Raw genomic sequence first — 16,058 nt, forward strand, 5'->3', positions numbered from 1 at the left:
TGTTCTTCAGAGGCAGACAATAAAATTAATCTAGAACTATCTATCTACAAAATTGATTTCTATTTCTCCATCATGTTTCACCCTGATCTTTGAGGATTCACAAGAGTGTTTAAAAGAAGAAAAAAAGGTACCACGTGGTAATGCTGGTAGATCTTCAGAGGTATGAGATCATGTTCCTCTGGGTCCTACTGTAATTAAGAAAAGCACTAGTAGGTTTAATTCCTATTTTAGGCTGTATATAAAAAGCAGGTGCTTTTACACCCAATATATTCATTATACAAACAAGGAATATCCACATTTTTGTGTGCAGAGACACTGGTCGCTGCATGCATATTATTCCATATTTGAAAAATGGAAATAGGAAACAGCAGTACTTTATTAGGATTTCTGTTTTGGTCCTCTGCTTAAAGTGGTCCAGCTAGATTGATTGACCTTGGTAAGAATGTTAGAGGGAAACATCGGTTCAGCACAATGGCTCTTGGATTTTTTGAGCTGCATCTTGTGCTGAAGTGCCTGCACACAGACACACAGATAATAACAGATAGAAGAGCATTTCTGGAAACATGTTCACTGTATTTTGCAGACTCCAAGGCAGATTTTACTTCTTTGCCTCCCTTCTCCAAACCCAGAGAGATACTTATATTTTTTTTCTCATTAATGTTTTCACCTGTGCTTTAGTAGTTGGGATGATACTGCAGGTCTGTTTCTGTATGTTCAGTTATCTGTGTTTGATTTTTTGGTGAAGCTTCTTTGATGTCCAAGTGTAGCAGGGATGAATGTGTGCTTTAGAAATGAATCCCAAATCCTATGCACATATCTGTGCTTTGGTTCACGTTGTGCCCCAGACTCAGAGCCTGCAAACTGGATTCCCTGAATGAAGCAAAAAGAATGTGTTCCAGGAATGTAGTTAGGAGTGTGCTGTAGGACAAGCCTGTCTTTATCAGAACAGACACCGTGGATGCACAACAGGGGAATGTATTGTCACGAAGAGCCCTAAATATATTCCACTGCAGCAATGGAGTTACCAAATGCTCTTCAAATGTATAAGATGACATTGCAGATGATTTAACTCATGAAGAATGTAGTTATTTCCCTGTTAGACACCCATCTCTCCCAGTTTCATTTACTACCAGGAGAACGGATAACCCAACACACATTGAAAAGACACTGATGTACCAAATATATCAGAGAAGTGGATTAAAACAGTTAATTTCTGACAGAATGTACCCCATTGTATTATCTAGGTCAGTACAGCCTGGGAGATGTCCTATATACTTGGTAGCCACACGAACTGGTGTTGCCTGTTGGACGTCCTGAGTGGGAGAGAGAAGGAGAGCAGTTGGTGAAGCATCATGGATCTCAGCTGAAATGTGCTTGTTCAGGCAGTTTGTTTGTGACTCCTGTTTGAATCTAAACTGTAGAAATGGGTGATCAGGTAAACAGTTTCTTTGCAGACATCTCTGCTGCAATTTGGACAGGAGTTTTCCAGCCTTTGCAAACGCTGTCCTGAAGGCAGCTCTGTTCGAGAATGCGGTGGAGGAAAGAGCTCTGTTTTTTGGGGAGGAATCTGTCAGCATGCTTCCTGTTAACTTCAATTCTGTCAAGAGCGAGGGGTTATAAGAGTAGTCAGACAAAACAGCTGGATTCTTGGTCTTCTCAGGTCATCGGTGGTTTTGGCCTCTCAGTTCATGCATACATGTTTCCCTTTCCCCAGGGCTGTATAGTGTGGGAAGCAGCATGCCCCTATGAAAGGCTTCTGTTTCGTTCAGACAGACGGCTCATCTTTGCAGATGCTGCTGCTTCCTGGTGTTGCTGCTTTCAATCAGATTGACCTCCTTCCCTGAGAGATGAAAGGGTTAGCTCCTGAGCTGCAGCTGCTCCTTTCTTTCCTCTCATCCTGAGCCTTCCCTGCTCTTTTCATTATTAAGGCAGGCAGGGTATGGATGCATCTCTTCATGTAATTGCAGATACTACACTTTACACCAGCCAGGAGACATGCTGAGCACAATTCACACAAACATCCTCACATACTGTGGGCATAATGTAATTAAAAACAAAACAGGGATATACAAGAATGCATGTTAGGTGTATGGTCAGTGGATGCGGATGCAAATTCACATGTTTTCAGCTGTGTGGGGTAGGTTGCTTCAACTCTGTGCATTTGCCTGCCTCTTCCTTTTGCTGTTCATGCAGCTTAAGGCCTTGCTCCTGACTTAAGCTCATCATGTTTGTCATCTTGCAGTAACATATTTGACATTATTTGTGAATATATTGTGGAGTGCCTGACAGCTGAAGAAGGTCACCTCAGTGTGCAACAGTGTCTAGGAGTGGAAGGACATAGATTTTCTGATCCCAACCTGAATTCCTCCGATGGTCCTTCCAAAAGGCAGCATCAAGGAATAGTGAATTTGTAGTCGCTTGGATTCCCAGCTATGGAGAAATCTCGAAGCAATTTAGTTTTGTTGCTTTCTAAAGGCCCAGCACTGGAAAAGAGCAGCCCTGAACCATATTCCCAGTAGCCAGCAAGCACATCATCCCACCTTGTTTCTAAATATATCTCTGTTCTCTAATATGCCTATGTATGTTCTCTTTTTCTTTAATTTTTTGTTCCACTTCAGTGGCTTCCCTCAGATTGATGCAAGTCAGAGATAACTATTAGGAGCTTCCCAATTATGGTGCTATAAACACGTGAAGCCTCATACTCCCAACATGCTGTATTTTGGCTGTGCAGAGATCAATGCATGTTGCTTGCTCTGTTATGAACAGCTGATTTTTGTCATCTTGCAGGCAGCAGAATGGGTGGTGGATTTAATTTTTGGCAGCAACTGCTAGAAACAAAATATTGGAAGACATCTTTTACATTGGATTTTAAGATCTGTCATTTTAGTTTGGGCCATTTTTGTTTTGTTTCTGCATCAACATTCTTGTGGTTTTGTAAAGAGCTCAATCTTTTCATTTAAGGCACTGTTTCCTAAAATGATACGGGGAGGCAAACAATACTCTTCATCTGCAGGGATTCCAGTTTAGAAGTTTCATTAGCCAAACCTGGCTTAAAGCAGTGGCTTTGTCTCTGTGTCATTGCAGATTCCCTATGCAGCAAGCTTGATCAGGAAAGAAAAGCTCGGCGCACACCTCAGCAAAAGCTAAAGGTGAGCTTATGAAAGGTGAGACTTTATTCTGTCTTACCTGGATGTCATGTTTTTTCTTTGCAGCCATTGCAAGATTAAAGGGATCATTCTTTGGCTTGATGTTACTGATTCTGGTCTAAAAGCTCTGTCTGTGAAGGTGTTGTGCTACTGTCTAAAGCTGGTAATTGACATGTCACATAAATTACTCCTACTGGGGTAGGACATACTGCTCAGAGTTGACCACTGGGTGAATCCAGGCCTCATTGCCTGAGCGTGTGCTTCAGCTCTGGTGAATAGTGGTGTAAAGGTCATGTACCATCAGTGGAAGGAGGGAAGTACCCTGGCATTCAGTAGGCACTGGAAGTTCACACACAGACAGGTAGAGATGAGGTTTTCTGTCCATAGTGGAGCTTTTTCTCAAGAAAGATCAGTGTATTTTGGGAGCTTTACAGAACAACACAGACTCTCTGTCTTCTGTAGCTCAGTCTCCTGCAGAGGGAAGTTACCCTGCTGCCCTTGTACAGGATATTCCCAAACCCAACACTGCATTTTTCAGGCGTGGTTTTTAGAAGCATTCAGTTAAAAGAAGCACCATCTCCATCATCGTGGTTGATTGGAGAGATTCCAGTTTCAGGTGCTACAGCCTCAACACTTAAAACATTTCTTCTGGTAAAACGAGAGATGGAGAGGCAGAAAGCTGGCAGCCCTGCTACTGTGATATGGTACAAAATATGGCTTGTGGATTTACTGGAAAGTTCCCTGAGGTAGAGCAGGTGAATTAGAAGAAAAGAGCTATTCATAGGTAGAGGCCTCAGTAATGCACAAAGTAAAGCTCTCAAGAGAAAATCTGGAGCATCTGAGAAGGTGTTGATAGTATAGATGATGGATGTTTGCCTGAGCTATGGAAGAAGCATACTTAAAACATTAGGAGTAAGTATAGTTACCATATAACCAGTATCTGGCCTTGAGCTCTGTCTGCTGAGATAAGGGGACTAATCTAAGCATCAAGTTGGTCTGTTTTGCCTCTTGTGCATGCTTTATTACTGTCTGCCAGCATTTTCCAGTTGAGTCTCATTAATCTGAGCACTGATTTAAAATAAATTCAGTGGTGTTAATATCCCAAATAGAACAGTACGCTTCCCAGATGAGAAGCAGCAGGTCCTGCCCTGAGCGCCTTGTCCAAAGCACTGATCTACAATAAAAGTCTGCCTGAGGATGGCAGCATCAGATGAACGGCACCATTTGTTCCCATCATCAGGCTTTCATCAGCTGACAGTCCCTGCAAGGAAGGTGCTGGCATCACAGCTATGAGCATTTCCTGATTATTTGCTGCGAGCGTGGAGGATGGATGTATTTCTCATGCTGTTTTTGTTTCCAGTGACACACCATCCCCGCAGACAACAGGGATTTCTCTAAGTAGGCCCTAGTGTTTTTGAAAGATTAGTTGTTACTTAACTGCTAAGCTAAATCAGTCAAGCAGAGAATCACAACTGCATTGTTCAGAAGCAATTGCAGATTCTCCATGTGCCAAGCAGAAGAGAGTTGCCTCGAGAAGGAACATGTATGCACACACATACCCACGTTGTACACCAAGGAGGTGAAAACCCTGTGCGTTGCAGAGCAACCACTCAATTAATACTCAGTGCTTCTCTGCTACCCTTGTTGGGCTTTGTATTCCTTTCCACAGCAGTTCTTGTTATGTTTAGTGGTACTTCAGTCAGTTACAAGTTGCACTTCATCTTTAATTTAAAAGTATTTCCACCTGGCTCTACAGATGCTCACTAGCAAATTGTCAGAGGATGCTTCTGGAGCAGGTGATCTACATGTATCCCCTTTTCAGGGATTGTGGATTAATGTTACAATTCTGTGAGTAAAGAAATCTCACTCTTGGGCTTAGTGTTGTAACATTTTCTCTCTCTTTCCTTGTTTTTTTTGTCTCAATTTGCAGCAGCACAGGATCTTTTGCAGCCGTTAACCTTCTAAGTTATTACTTGCCAGTCAGAAACCTGACTTGTTTAAAGACTGAAACAAAATGGAAGATTGGGGATACAGGTTCCTTTGAACCCGAGGACAAGTGACCTCAAAGCATCATGGACAACCATGTAAAATAGAATGTAGCAGCCATTTATTAGTAAAAGCAAAACAAAACAAAAAAATGAAAAAAAAAATGCCTGTCCTGGATCTTTTTTGGTGGTACCAAAGTTTAAGTCTTTGTGTTTTTAGAAGGACTACTGAACCTGATAGAGAAAATGCTTTCAATGAATCGTACGGATAAGCTGTGAAAGGAACTGACACTCCTTTCAACGCCGCAAACACTGATGACATCTGTCAGTTTCATCCTTTGCTTTTGAATTGTGATTGTTTTATGGAAAGAAATGTGTGTCTTACCAGATGGGCCAGCACCACGTTTGGATGGATGGATGGATGGATGGATAGGGCAGAGTTAGCCATACACAGTGCTTTTTAAAAGCAGACTGGAAATTCTCACACCCCTCTCCCTCGGCCCTCTCCTCCTCTGGTATTTTGCCTGCTGTATGAATTAACGATTGTACTCCTCTGGAAATATTTTACAATTTAATATTGAGTGTAATTAAGAATATAATCGCTGTTATCAAAAAAGGTATTTAACTCTGTTGTAGTTTCTTTATCATTCATGTGGAAAAAAGTCTATAATAAAAAAAAGAAAACTATGACATCATAGTTGAGCTTCGCTGTAATTTAATGCTGTGCTTACTCCACTAAAGAAAAGAACTGGGAAATTTATCCCTAAGAACATCTTTTTAGAAGTATTTTAATTCACAAATAACATGTCAAAGTATTTCATGGCAGAAATCCTCTGCCTTTGGTTATTTAGAAAAGATTTGGAAGTACGTATAGTGAAATGTCAGGATATTCCTTGTGGATCCACAGAAATAAAGGGAGACATGCCAAAGTCAGTTGACTTCTGAAGTCCACAGCAGCAGTCTTCCAATTCTTTTCCTGAATGTGCAACACTCTTGTCCATGATGTGCAACACCCCAATTACTAGGGCTTTCCTGTGTGAAATTCCTGCCCCAGGAAGTCCCAGCCATGGTGTCATCCCTGAGCATACAACAGCATACAATGTTGTCCACACCAATGCAGCACCACCGGATCTGAAAGCAGTTTCAGCCACCCCCAGCATTTGAATGTGTCACAGAGGTGCTCTCTCAGTATTCTCCTCATTCCCAGCAAATCCCTGGGAGACTCAGTCATCTGGTTTTATAGTTCCTTATATCCCAACAGATCGGGAAGGCAGGGAGGGGAAGAAGGGCACAGCCTGTTTTCATGCCCTTCCCTGCATTGTTTGCTCACGCAGTATGTGAGCTGACAGTACTCAAACACAAGACTCTCTGAGCTGGCACCATCATGGCTTTTGAGCATGGAAAAAGCAATGAAAGCACCAGAAAAGCTGGACCAGGTCAGACCAAAAGTTCATCTGTGCCAGTACCCTCTTCCCAATAATAGATGAAATCAGATACTTTTCTGAAAGCACACAAGCAGTTTGAATTATATTCCCAGAATGTAGTTTCAGCTTCTAATGATTTACTGCTCGTGGGTTTTTTTGATCTAGACATGATGTCTTGTTTTTAATAACCTGCAATGGATTTTTTTACTTACACAAACTCATCCAGTGACTTTTAAAACCTAGGCACACTTTTAGCAGCTTACAGTATCCTGTGGCAATAAGCTCCACAGCTTAAATACAGGCGGTGGGGGAAAAGCAAATCAGCTTCTGATGTTCAGAGCTGTCATCCTTCAGCCTCACTTTATGACCTGAGATGAGACCAGTTGTCAATTGACATCTGGCAATTCCTGTCCACTTTTCTATGCCAGTTGTGATTTCAAAGGCATCTATTGAACTTTTTTGGTTCTTTTTCCAGGTTGAAGAGTCACAGTAATCATAGAATCACAGAATCATTTGGGTTGGAAAGGACTTTAAAGGTCATCCAGTTCCAACCCCCTGCTATGGGCAGGGACACCTTCCACTAGATCATGCTACCCAAGATTCTGTACAACCTGGCTTTGAACACAGGCAGGGACGGAGGATTCACCACCTCTTTGAGCACCCTGTGCCAGCACCTCACCACCCTCACAGTAAAGAACTTCTTCATTTTATCTAACCTGAACTTCCCCTGTTTAAGTTTTAACCCATTACCCTTGTCCTGTCACTACAGTCCCTAATGAAGAGTCCGTCCCCAGCATCCCTATAGGCCCCCTTCAGATACTGGAAGCTGCTATGAGGTCTCCCCGCAGCCTTCTCTTCTCCAGGCTGAACAGCCCCAGCTTTCTCAGCCTGTCTTCATACAGGAGGTGCTCCAGCCCCTGATCATCCTCGTGGCCTCCTCTGGACTTGTTCCAACAGTTCCATGTCCTTTTTATGTTGAGGACACCAGAACTGCACACAGTGCTGCAAGTGGGGTCTCATAAGAGCAGAGTAGAGAGGCAGGATCACCTCCTTAATGCCTCCAACAGAAGCAGTCCCACAGCTTGTAGCCTTCATGCACCTTTTCCTGATCAGCCATATGCTTTTTGAGATGGAGAGTTGGCTACGTAGTCAAGATGCAGGATACTATATAGATTATAGTACAGAGTGACTTGATGATACTTTCTGTGATGAATGAACTTGACTGTAGAGTGGTGGTAAGATGTCTTACCACTACAGATCAAAAATTTTGCCCAGACATAAAGTAATCCCGTTGCTCAATAAGAAATTAACTGCGCTAATGGCTTCTGAGTGCCAGAGCTCCTGGATGTGGTCAGACATGCAGAGTAACCCCTTGTCCCTCCCCAGCTGAGAACCAGCCTGTTCAGACCCAAGAGCAGACACAGAGGGTCTACAGCAGATTGATTTGTTTTCTACTCCCTGCTAAAGCAGCGTTCAGACCATCATGTTCCCCAGTGACTTCCAACAGCAAATAAATAGTGAGTAAGTAGCATGTTGAAGTTGTGACTCTGTGTATTAAATGCACAGTTCACAGAAATGACAGAGTGGATATGCAACAAATATGTTTCAAATGGAACATTCAAACTTAAAATGACCAATTTGCTCTCAGTTAGGCTAAGCTCCCCAATCAGTAAATGGAAACACCACTTGTCTCGTTTGTAACTGATCTACAGATCGCAGCTGCAAATATTATGATGGAACATATGTCCCAGAATTAAGCATGAATGGAGTGTTTTGAATTAAAAAATCATCCCTTGCACTGATAAAGCTCAAGAACATGATCCTAGAAAACAAACACAGGGCAGCCACCGCCTAGACAAATCTACTTTGGTAAACAGCCAACAAAGCTTCTTATCACCATTTGCTTTTCGTTTGCTTTCCTCTTGTGCCAAAGTTTGCACACATTAAAGCGATAAGGTTCCCATAAAACACTTGTATTTCACATACTCAACCCTCGACCTTTACACCACCTTGCATCATAAAGGAAAGACAAAGAAAAGGGTACAGAAAGATTTACCCAGTAGCTGATAATGGCTGTTTATGCCTTATACCTACCCCAAAGCTGTGTCTATACTAGCGTCCCCTGTACTTAACTCAGCTGTATAGTTAAAGCATTGCAGTGGCCCTGACAGGGTTGTGCTTGAGCCCACTGATATCCTAGAGCACCGTTCTCAGCATGGCTGGTAAGTCAACCCATACTGCAGCCCTTCCCAATGGCACTTTGGATATGGCCACCCTGAGCTGAAAGATGAGGGCTTTGTGGTGTGAGTACAGCTCTTCGGTGCCACATGGGAATGGCCCCAGACACTGTTAATTTACTGGTACAGGTTAGCCCATATGGGTACCGTCCTTGCTATAAAGTAAGAGTTACTGTGGAAATTAAGCATTCAGATTTTCTTACACCTGACAACACCTTTAAAATACACTTATGGTTGACCAAATAATCACTTCTACAGCTGCTACCGCAAGAGAGGCGAAAGGCAGCAGCTGTATTACACACCTTAGTTTTAGCCTTTCTTTTATCAAAACCCCAAGAGAATGGCAAAAAAAAAAACACAGCACAGGCTACTGAGCTGTGATTTGATTTTTCCTGGCTGCGTGAATAAACAATAAACAGATTCAAAAGGCTCATTAGCAATTGACAGTCCTTTTATTATTCCCTCACAAAGCTGTGTTTCCATGAACTGCCCACAATGTCTCCAAACCCAGCTCTGTCCTTCAGACATGAAAGTGCTTCCCCAGGACTCAGAACCTACCCAGTTTGGTTCTGAGATACTTTAGCACAGTTAATTATGTTGAAGAAATAGCGCACCAAGAAAAAGCATGAAGATATGTGATTTCCCTTATTCATGAGCATTGGACCTCTTATGGGAATGTATACTTTTAGGTACCTTCAAACCATCTCCCTCAGGCTTTTTTTACCTTTTGTTGTCCTTGTTCTAAGATGGGAGGTGCAATCCAGTGACTCTTGAGCAAGTTATTTGAAGTAGAAAGTATATGTGAGCATTTACAGCTCTTCAGATGGACCATACCAACAAGTACACACCTTGATTATTATAAAAAAGTTATCTCTGCATGAATTGGCCAATTAAAGATGTTAACAGTGAAAATTTGGAAGTTTTGTCTGAACAGGGTATGGCAAGCAGGACAAGGCTCCACTATTTAATAGTAAACAAAATGTTTGCGTTGTTTGTGCTACTGAGCACCTCTTGACTGTTCCTGTGCCTTTTCTCCACTGTGAGGGGTTAAAGTTCAGATTTACTCTAAATTTATTTTTTTTTCCCAATACTTTTAATAAATCTTCAAGGAAGTTATGGAATCACAGAATCCCAGACTGGTTTGAGTTGGGACCCTAAAGCTCACCCAGTTCCAACCCCTGCCACAGGCAGGGACCCCTTCCACTGGAGCACCTTGCTCCAAGCCCCTGTGTCCAACCTGGCCTTGAACACTGCCAGGGATGGGGCAGCCACAGCTTCTCTGGGCACCCTGTGCCAGCGCCTCAGCACCAATTTCTGTTTAATTTTGAGCTTTCTGTTTGATAAAGAGGGAAAGCACTGGCACCTGCCCGAGTGAAAACTCCTCCCTTCCATGCCTTTTGTGGCATGTACAACATGGAACTGTTTTTTAACATCAGGCTTGTTCTGACTTGAAGCCAAATAAAAGGCCAGTAATGCCTTGGAGGACAGGAGAAGGTATTTATTGAGTGTCCTCCCCTATGGATAGTATAGAATGGATCACTGACCACTGATCACCTTAACTAAGAACGTACCTCCCTTTACCTGCAGGCCTCTCCTCCACTCTTCACCTCTCTAAAATGTGTTTAATGTAGCTCATTCACTGTTTTCTTACACCATAGAGGAAAATTCACAGCCATGGTCATTATCTAAATGCGCTCAGTGATTTGGACTGTGGACATCTGAAGCCCTGCCAAACAATCTCCAGGGACCTGGAGAGGTGTTTTGGTCCTGTTTGATACCAGTACCGAGGCAAGAGGAGCTGAAATTGTTTTCCAGCTCCCTATCAAGGCACAGTGCAAAAATGAGTCAATCTCCTTTGTTTGCTCTGAAATATGTGCCAGCCCGAAGTGTATTAATGTTGTGTGTGAAGGCATGAATGAGAAAGGAGTGCCCACCCTGGGGCACCACTCCTTCTCTGGTCACAAAGCACAGGTAATCGCACTTTTGAGCAGATAACTCAGTCCAGTTGCCAGCTCAGCTCCAATCTCCAGCAAGGATGAGGGATTTCTGCAGAGCAAAATGAGGTCCACATCTGTAGAGATGCGACTTCCTTAACAGAGGCATGTAAAGAGGTGCAGAACAACGTTGATGGTATCCTCGTGCCTGTGGTGCAGTGAAGAACAGCTAAGCCAGGCTGCAAGAAACACTAAAACAAAGTATGTTTGAAACCCATCACTAAACTGCCCATCACCAGTTAACAGCTCAATGGCTTTTTAAATTCCTGCCTCCTTGCTTTCGGTGTGAAGACCCAGGCTGGTCTGCCAAACACCCAAAGAACGGAGATGGGGCTCAGACTTACTGTGGTCCTGTAGTCAGCCCTTGTCCCTTGTCCCTCACCTGCAGACCACCCAGACCAAGCAGCTGCCTGCCCTCACCCAGCCTGCTGGAGGAGACCCAAAGGCACATCAAAGGCATGTTTCTTGGGTGTGTTTCTTGCATGCTTCTGAATAAGGCAGTTCTGTTGGAGGAGTTCATGCAATCAGCACATCAGGAAGGGTCCAGTACACAACAGAAGCACTGGCAGTGCTCTAGTGGAGACCAGCCATGTGTCCTTCTCCACCAGAAAGATCATGAAAGGAACTGCAACAAAAGGACAGCAAGTAAAGCTTCTCTTTGATCCACCTCCAAACCTTATTGATTGGCTACAAACGGAACAGATTATTCTGCCCTAACAAAAACCACAGAGAGAAGGAAGTAATCAACAGAGGCAAATGAAGTGAGCAATTAGCCTGAAACCCTTCAGACCAGCTTTACCTTCATGCAAGGTCTCAGCAGCACAATGCTAATGCAAGGATCTACAGCAGTCGCAAGGTAACCCAGAAATCTGTAATCTTATTCTGCTCTAGATTTAAATCACCGTGGTTTATTCTCTTTTCTCAAACTGAAGGGTGACACTGAGGACATCTTACTGCTGTGCCAAAAAGAGATTGTGTCATGGGGGCTGGAGGATTCTGTAGTAAGCACGTGATCTTTTACTTTCAGTAATAGCTCAGCTTTCCTTAGACCAGAGAGATTTAATGTGAGATCCTGAAACAGCATCTAGGCCAACTTTTTCGTTTATTCACAGACAGATGCACAAATAGATAAGAGGCAAAGCCTGGACAGTCTGCTTAGCCGTAACATTATGCTGCCTGGTTTTACTGTCCAAGCTTTATGAAAACAGCAGTTGTTGCAGATCCCTCTGATTCATGTTAACAGGGGGGGTGATGGTTGTAGCGACAGGACGAGGGGTGATGGTTTTAAACAGAAAGAGGGAGGATTCAGACTAGGTCAAAGAAAGAAATGTTTTATGATGAGGGTGCTGAGGCGCTGGCACAGGGTGCCCAGAGAAGCTGTGGCTTCCCCATCCCTGCCAGTGTTGAAGGGCAGGTTGGACACAGGGGCTTGGAGCAAGCTGCTCTAGTGGAAGGTGTCCCTGCCCATGGCAGGGGCTTGGAACTGGATGAGCTTTAAGCTTCCTTCAACCCAGACCAGTCTGTGATTCTGTGACTCTATGTCATACACAATATTTCCATGGGAGCAGCATTTCAGAGCTGGTGTTAGTCCTCATATAAACATGAGTATGGATTTGGCTTGGCTTTTCCCCTACAGGGTTGCATTTTCTTCAGTCACTTGCTTTTTTCTAATGCAACCTGTGGCTACACAGATTTTCCACTATAATTCCATTTTGAGTTAAGCATGTTGATGCAAAGAGAGGAGAGCCTGAAGTGCAACATCTAAGACTTTAGATAGAAGCTCCTTTTATTTCTGAGAACATATTGGCAATTTATTCTTGAGTTTATTAACTGAATGTCATCAGGGTACATCCTGTGACTCCACATTTTTTTTCTATAGAAAAAGAGCTAGAATAGAATACAGTAATGATTGGAAATCTGTACCACACTGCAAGCTGGAAATAGGGCTGCGTGTGTCTGTGTGGCAGCATCAGTACAAGGTCACACCTGAATCTGACTTGAGCACTTGATTTTTATCCCGTTTACTTTACAGTAATAAGCTGTGTGATAGTTTTAAGCTTCTACAAGAGGAATATTATCATAAAAGCAAGAGACAGGAGATCCCCTTGAAATTCCCAGCCATGCCACAGGCTGTCTAACCAATATGAGGCAAATTGTTCCCCTCAGTTTCCCCGACTTGACATTAGGCTCATGATTTATCCTTGCCTCACATACTTACTGTTATAGAAAGCTTCATTCATCATTTTTAGAAACTGCATTCTTGGATGAGGGTTTGGAACCAGGCAGAATTTCTGTGGTAACATAATATTATTTGCACAAAGCAAGAAATGGTATTTTGGACACCCATTATCTTTCCATCCAGCTGTTGGTCATTCCTAGCTATTTTCTTATGTGGTGGCTGAGAGTTTTTACAGGAGTTAAGCATTCCACTTCTGGGGGCAGTAAAAGAAAAGGTATAACCTCCACTCAAGGAACCTGGTCTCAGTTACCCTTCCTGCTAAAGTATCCCTGTGTGTCCTATGGCAAATTGGTTTGGGGTTAGGTAAAACTGTGCGCTAGGCTTGCTACAGCGTGATGCCAACATGCTTGTCCATGCCAAAATTAGATGCCATAGACAAACACAAGGTCAAAACTCAGACACCTGGGGAAGCTCATTGCCTCGAGGGAAACATTCAGGGTTTTCATGTCAGATTAAATTCTGCCTTTTGGATATGTCCCGTACCTCATCCTGTTTTGGTTTCCAGTCCGCAAAATGGCAATGGCAGAATCTGTCTCACAAGGAAGTTGTCAAGGGAAGTTCACATTAGAGATGGTGAAAGACTCAGATGTCACAAATGGATCTAAAATAAATATGCTGGGTTTCAAAGTTACACTGCAATCCGAATGTCTGTTGGCTCTCCTTTTCAGGATGGTCCGTGCTGGCGATGAAGGTTTCCACAGCATGGTGGTTTCCAAGGAAGAAGGTGTTTCACTTTCCTGTTTGTTTTCATTAGCATTTAAAATTAGTTCTGCAGTGTTCGTGTGGTGACTGTGTGGTGACACTGCTGAGAGGTGCCAGGCAAAAGCAGTCTTATCAAGCATGAAAGATTAGCAGAAACTGAGTGTTGCATGGGCTCAAAAGGAATGAATCAGCCATGTTAGACCTGTTTCTATTGAGGTTTTAGAGTGGGAAGAATGGTGGAAATAAAATGCTGTTGCAGCAGAAGAGAGTGTGGGAGACTTGGAGGCACAGGGTTGGATAGGGGATGTAAGACCTATCCACCAGGGAGTGAAAAAAATTCACTCCTTTAAGTTTGGAATTAAATCCAAGAACAAAAAAGAACAGAAACAGATTGAAAAGGGTGGAAGTGGATGGAAAGTGCTGACGAGACAGGCAGTAAGATTCATTCAGGATCCTGCTGTGTCTTTACTGTGAGTAGGTAGATAATATACGGAGTAACTTTGTGGTCTGACAGTGCCTGGCAGACTTTTCCACCCTCAGATCCATAGGGCTGGGTGTCAGTCTCAGACCTGAAAAGCAGTTTTGCTTTGTACCTTGGTAGATAAAGAACCATCAGTTAATGAACTGATCTGTGATATTTAAAAGAAGAAGTATTTCCCAGGTATGCCTTTTGGATCGCACCCCTCCCTCCATGGTTTGCAGCAGGACCGTCAGTATTTGCAGCCTGTAGCAACCTGGGGTCATTTAGCAAGAACTTTAGATTCTTAAAGCTGTTTGTTGGCAGAACTCACCTGTAATTTCCATACTCTCTTCAAGGTTCACCACCATCTACTTACGAGATCATCATGGTGTCTCTCAGTGGAAGCCTCTTACTGTTGGTTGCCATCAGCGCAGCAATAAGTGTTCTCCGGAGGTGAGTGTTTGGGCAGTAGGAGAGGACCCAGGGCTGCCAAGGAAACGTGTGCAGTGAGGAATTCCTGCAGGAGCCCCGTGTTGTCAGGGAGCCCACGGGAACAGCCTGCCAAACCCTAGTGCTTCTTGGGCTTCTCCATCAGCCCATCTCGGGGTGCAATAATGGTGGCTGGAGAACTGCTATGATGGGTGCCTGGGGAGTATCAGTTTAAGGCAATGACATTTGGTTTGGGTTTATATCTGGTCCAAATTCTTTTCCCCATTCCCAGACTTTATTTATGTATGTGGACTGAAATTTTATTGAGGAAAAATAAGAGACCCAGGCCCTTCATTTCTCACTACTGCCAACATTTTCTGTTTTTTTTTTTCCAAGAGCAACCTGAGCTCACAGAAGAGGGATGTTCCCTGAGATAATTATTTCTATTATGAGAAATTATGTTTTGAGAAATCTCTTCAACAAAAATTCTGCTCAGCTTTAGTACGAATGCATCCAGCCAAATGGAGAAGAACAACGGGGTCATAAGACATGTTTTATACTAAAGGGCAGAAGACTGAGGGAGAGAAAAAGGTCACCTCCATAATGACTTAAATCAGCTCTATCCCAGCTGCTAGTTCTGTACTGCCATTAGTTATATCCTGTTATTAACTGAATCGCATCCAAAATACAAGCAGCTCTTCACGGCTTGTTTTGCTCCATTTTTGCCATGCCAGGTGGTGCACGTCGAATTACTCATCCAAAAATCTCAGTGCACCTGCGGTGGTGGAAAACGTAACAGTGGCAAACAGAAGCTCTGATAAGATTTCAACGGTGGATTTCACTGGCCCGGTGTGTATCAGTTACATTTCTGGCACGAGAACTGTATCCCCGGCCAGAGTTTGCGATCCATGACGGGATAAGTTCCATTGGTGAGCCATTGTTCTCCTTTGATGTCTCAGTTATGTGCCCCGATTCAGTGCCAGAGCAGTGATGACCCACAACTTCTTCCACCTGTAGCTTTCTTCTGGAGACAAAAGGACTTTGGGGTGTATGCTGGGGAGCTGACAGACTGACACAACCCACCATAGATTTGGACTGTGAACTCGTACTGCACCAGTACTGGAAAATGCAGGAAAATGGAATTTTTTAATCAACGTGGAATTTTTTAATCAAAGTGGAGAAAAAGCTGCCTAAGGAAGTTGTGGCTGCCTCATCCCTGGAAGTGTTCAGGTTGGACAGGCCTTGAGGAACCTGCTCTAGGGGAAGGTGTCCATGCCCATGGCAGGGGTTGGAACTGGATGAGCTTTAGGGTCCCTTCCAACTCAAACCAGTCTGGGGTTCTTTTCTTTCTCAGCTGCCTTGGCACTAGGGAGGCCTTCCTTTTTGCCAAGCCGTTTAGTTTTCTCTTTCCCTCCATCTTTTTCCTTTTGCTGTTCTTCTGC

General features: G+C 43.4%; 1 protein-coding gene and 1 long non-coding RNA gene across 3 annotated transcripts in view; both read left to right on the top strand.

The window, feature by feature from the left end:
- SKOR2 (SKI family transcriptional corepressor 2) overlaps positions 1-5,364 on the top strand; it is a 33,895-nt gene extending 28,531 nt beyond the window's left edge. For both annotated transcript variants that reach the window (XM_061450511.1, XM_061450510.1), the window contains exons 8-9: positions 3,085-3,149; positions 5,077-5,364. In XM_061450511.1, coding sequence (XP_061306495.1) covers positions 3,085-3,147 — 63 coding nt within the window. In that variant the 3' untranslated portion in view covers positions 3,148-3,149; positions 5,077-5,364. The remainder of the gene's footprint in view (positions 1-3,084; positions 3,150-5,076) is intronic.
- Positions 5,365-14,549: 9,185 nt separating this feature from the next.
- On the top strand, positions 14,550-16,058 carry LOC133267856 (uncharacterized). Its single transcript, XR_009742892.1, has 3 exons — positions 14,550-14,640; positions 15,351-15,545; positions 15,634-16,058. It is a non-coding gene; the product is annotated as an uncharacterized LOC133267856 (long non-coding RNA).

Source organism: Pezoporus flaviventris, unplaced genomic scaffold (assembly GCF_033815535.1).
Source record: "Pezoporus flaviventris isolate CSIRO_AGI_PZ_B2104156 unplaced genomic scaffold, CSIRO_AGI_Pfla_v1 ptg000010l, whole genome shotgun sequence".
Lineage (NCBI taxonomy): Eukaryota > Metazoa > Chordata > Aves > Psittaciformes > Psittacidae > Pezoporus > Pezoporus flaviventris.